The sequence below is a fragment of the Miniopterus natalensis genome, chromosome 14 (assembly GCF_054644295.1).
Source record: "Miniopterus natalensis isolate mMinNat1 chromosome 14, mMinNat1.hap1, whole genome shotgun sequence".
Lineage (NCBI taxonomy): Eukaryota > Metazoa > Chordata > Mammalia > Chiroptera > Miniopteridae > Miniopterus > Miniopterus natalensis.
In genome coordinates, this window is record NC_142094.1 from 22,854,464 (window position 1) to 22,858,360 (window position 3,897).

The window sequence follows — 3,897 nt, forward strand, 5'->3', positions numbered from 1 at the left end:
TGGCCCTCGGCCTCACTGAGAGGCCCATCAAGGTCTGCATGAGGCCACCAGAGTAAAGAACCTCTCTACCTGCTCAGAACACACTGGCACCAGAATTTCTGTGTATGCAGGTAAAAGCCTCACTGAGGGGCATTCAAACAGGAGGCAAAAATGCTTATGGCTTATACAGGCTGCACACCCCAGGGGCACCTTCCCCGCCCAGAGCAGGCAGGCCCAGCACACTTTCAGACGCTGGACTTCAAAAAGTGGGGCAGAGCAGAGGTTGGCCAACTCTGCCAGAGCCCGAGGGGTACAAGGAAGGTGGGTGAAGGAGCCTGAGGTGGCCCCTGGGCCCCCAGCCCAATTGAACCAGAGCAGCTCTGCTGAGGTCATGTCCTGTGTGTTGGAATTCAGTCAACAAACAGGACAAGACATAGCTCCTTCCTCGAACAACTCACCTGGAGCTCCCAACCCTTTCCCTTCGGCTGGCTGACAAGTCTCTGTGGAGGTTCCTTAGCCTGTGTGGTCACTGCTGCCCAGGGTTCCTCCTGCTTCCCAGGGCCTGCCAAGAAGTAAGGCAAGGCTCGTCTCCTTTCTCAGGGACTAGTCAGGAGCAGGGAGAAAAGCTCTGCCCCCACTCCCTTGCTTTCTTTAAAAGGACCCTCCATTCTCCTCAAAGGTCTTGGGTTTTGGGAATGGAAACTGAATTCTAGAAAAAGACACAGTCCTCAGCCCTGAACTTGTGGATTCAGATTCATATCCCTCAAAGGTATTTATATATTGGGCATCCACTTAAGATTTATTTCTTCAGAGAGTCCCATAGCTTTGCAAGGGGGAAAAGAAGGTAAAACCCAGCCAGAGACACAAACTGAGGGGGCAGTTTCAGGGGAGAGAGATGATGGGCAGGGACATCCCTTTCTTTCCTGGCAGCTGCTGGGTGAGGTGAGCAGAGGTGCCAGGGCAGGAGATGCACAGGGAACAGCCAGACACCAGCCAGGGCTGGGTACCACCTCCCCTTGTCCAGGACCTGGAGGAGCTGCTGGGAGTCAGACCCTCCCTTCCCTGTCTGTGACCACCCCCAATCAAGGGACCAGCACCCCCTCTTTGTATGGCCATCATAAAGGGAACAGGTTCTAACCACCGCTAGGAAATAGACACAGAAAACGCTGAAAAAGGAGTCCTGTTTCAACACCACAAAGCTCCCCAGGAATGTCTGTGATGAAGGCCACCAGCCCCCTCAAGGGCAGCAGTAGGGACAGGGGCCTGGAGGAAACAGTTCCGTTCTGGGAAGCACAGCAAGCAGATTGTCAAAGTAGGAATAGAATCCATCTCAGTCTCTCTCCCCATCGTCGCAGTCATACATCCCATGATTGCTCTCCCAGCTCTGGCCTTGGAGAATCACCCCCAAAACATGCCTTTCTCCCCCAAACTGCCAAACCCCAAAGGATCCTAAAAAGAGGGTGAGAGATCTGGTCTCTGGGCAGGGGAGTCATCAAGCTCACCACCCAGCTTCTCTCTGACCTTTCACACTCAGCCAATTTTGGGCCCAGGGCCCTCAGCCACCCAATGCCATCCCCATCCCCCTGCCCGGGCCTCCATGCAGATCAGGGCTCACCAGCCAAAACTCAAAGCCTCCTCTCACAGAAAGCAGGCACTCTCACCCCACATGCACTGGGTAGTCAGCGCCAAGACTCCGCTTTCTGTGGGGAGTGTGCCGCAGTCAGAGGCTATGAGGGCCTCAGGAGAGCCAAGGGAGAGCTGCACTCTGGCTGTCCTGACCCCCCAGCTCATCAGTCATCCTGGCCAGCATTTCAGAGTGAGCCTAGAAGTTATCTAAGCATCAGACAAGAGACCCAACCCAGGCTTTACCTGGACCCCTCCCAGGTCCTGAAGTTATGAACCACCCTCCAAGGCCAAATGCCCACTTCTACCCTGTTCCCCAATCCCAACCATGCCCATGGTGAACCATGTCTTCCAGATCTATGTACAGCTGTACTATTATTTATTAATGTCTCTACATGGACTCATGTTTACTTAAATTTATTTATTGAAAACACCACCACAATTAAGAGGATGCCAGTACCACCTGTCATAAATACAAGGTAGCCAATAAAAATATACCGTTAAAACAAAAAGGGCTATAAAAGTCTGGAAATTTTTCCCACCTGCCCTAAGCCCAAGGCCTATTCCCTAGTAACAAGGGAAGTCAGCATGTGTTCCAGAGGCATGAGAACATGTTGGCTCCAAGCTGAAACTGTCTTCTTGGCATAAAAGGACTGTAAGAGAATGGGAAGGGAATCCCTTTCTTGCTCTTTGTGCTTAATGCAGGCCCAATACTACATAAAAACATCTCAAGGGAATTAGGGTATCCACCTGATATTTTGGGACTGCTGCACTAGAGGTTCCCTCTGCATCATGCTTAACACAATGTGGAGTGTTCTCTGAGCACACCTTCAAGACCACTAGATCCCCTCCCCACGTGCCTGCTTTACGCCAAGGCCTAGCAACTCCCTCTCCCTACACCTGCCCCCCCAGCAGACGTCACCGCTGACTCAGGTGGGACACCAGGTAGACGAGGCCCACCAGAAGGAGTCCACGCACGCCGAGCATCATGAGCAGGAAAAGGAGCAGGATGGAGGTCACGGGCTCCACAGCGTGGTTGCCAAGATGCCACTGGGGGAAGCCCATGTTCACCAGCTGCCGGTTGAGGTCATTGAAGGGGGACTGAGCAGCACCTAGCCTGGCTCCCCCCTGCTGCTGCCGGAGGCCAGGACCCCCCAGGGGGGCACCAGGGCCCCTATTGAGAAAGCTCTGGAAGGTGAAGAGAGAGAAAAATGAATGAATCCCAAGAAAGCTTCCCTGGAGGTGAGGTACCAGGCAGAAGGGAACCCTGTGGGCTGGGCCCTGCCCTCCCCTACAGTTACCAGGACCACACCCTCCTTTCTCAGCAATCCCCAGATGCCACCCACAGGAATTCCAGCTACTGAGTCACAAGCTCTCAGCACAGAAACAACCAGGCTGCATTCCCCATGTGGTGCCAGGAAGAATGTGCCCAGCACAGAAGAGAAAGGGGTTAAGGCAGGTTAGACTACTGGGCAGAGCACTCAGGCAGTCATTTTTAACACTTGTCACTCTTTCCTTTGAAATCAACATTGTGTGACTGGGGGCTCATCTCCTCTGCTTACTCTCCAGCTTCTCTCATCCAACAAACTCTTAAAAGAAAGACGATGGCTCCAGTGGAGTTTGCTAACCAGGTTAAAGGAAGGAGAGCTCTTGAGTTTGAAGTCTGGGAAGGCTGCCCAAAGGAGAAAGAGCTAGGCAGGCAAGGGGCTGGGCAATAAGTTTACTGTGGGTTTTCCCCAAGTTTTGACACCCCACCCCTCTCCAACCTAGCTCTCCACAAAGAGAACTTCAGGTTAGAGGTTACTGGTCAATAAGAGAGCTTCTGGGACCTAATGAATAACTGGTCCAGAGGACAGTGGACAGCTGCTCCCCTTCCATGGGGGCTAGGCACCCACCTGTCGAGTGGTGCTACTGCGTGGTGAGGTAGTGGTCCTCACTCGGGGGTCATCGTCCTGCACGATTTCCCCATTGGCCAAGATCCGCACCATCCTCCCAGGAGCTCTGGGTCCCTGCTGGGCCACACCTTTCCTCAGACCTCAAAAAGGCTGGGGGGAAAAAAACAAAACACCAATTTACCAGAGATAAAGAGATGCCTGCTTTCAATGGGAAAAACTGCAATTCTAGATGCTCACATTGGTGACTCATGCTCAGCAGGCACTGTGTCTGATTAATAAAAAGGAGAGAAATAAATGCAAGTTGTTTGCCAGACAGAAAGCTTTCAGACATGGAGTCCACTGGGGAACTATCAAAAGGATCCTTGGAGAGGAGGTTTTATTATTAACCACGACCAGCAAC

The 3,897-nt window shown here is 52.7% G+C and overlaps 1 protein-coding gene across 1 annotated transcript; it reads right to left on the reverse strand.

Moving 5' to 3' along the window:
- Positions 1-2,315: 2,315 nt before the first annotated feature.
- Positions 2,316-3,592, reverse strand: FAM241B (family with sequence similarity 241 member B). The gene is made up of 2 exons (XM_016198426.2): positions 3,498-3,592; positions 2,316-2,790 (listed from the first exon to the last, which is right to left on the reverse strand). The coding sequence occupies exons 1-2, from the start codon at positions 3,588-3,590 to the stop codon at positions 2,521-2,523; spliced, it is 363 nt and encodes a 120-aa protein (XP_016053912.1). The 5' UTR covers positions 3,591-3,592; the 3' UTR covers positions 2,316-2,520.
- Between the last annotated feature and the right edge of the window lie 305 nt (positions 3,593-3,897).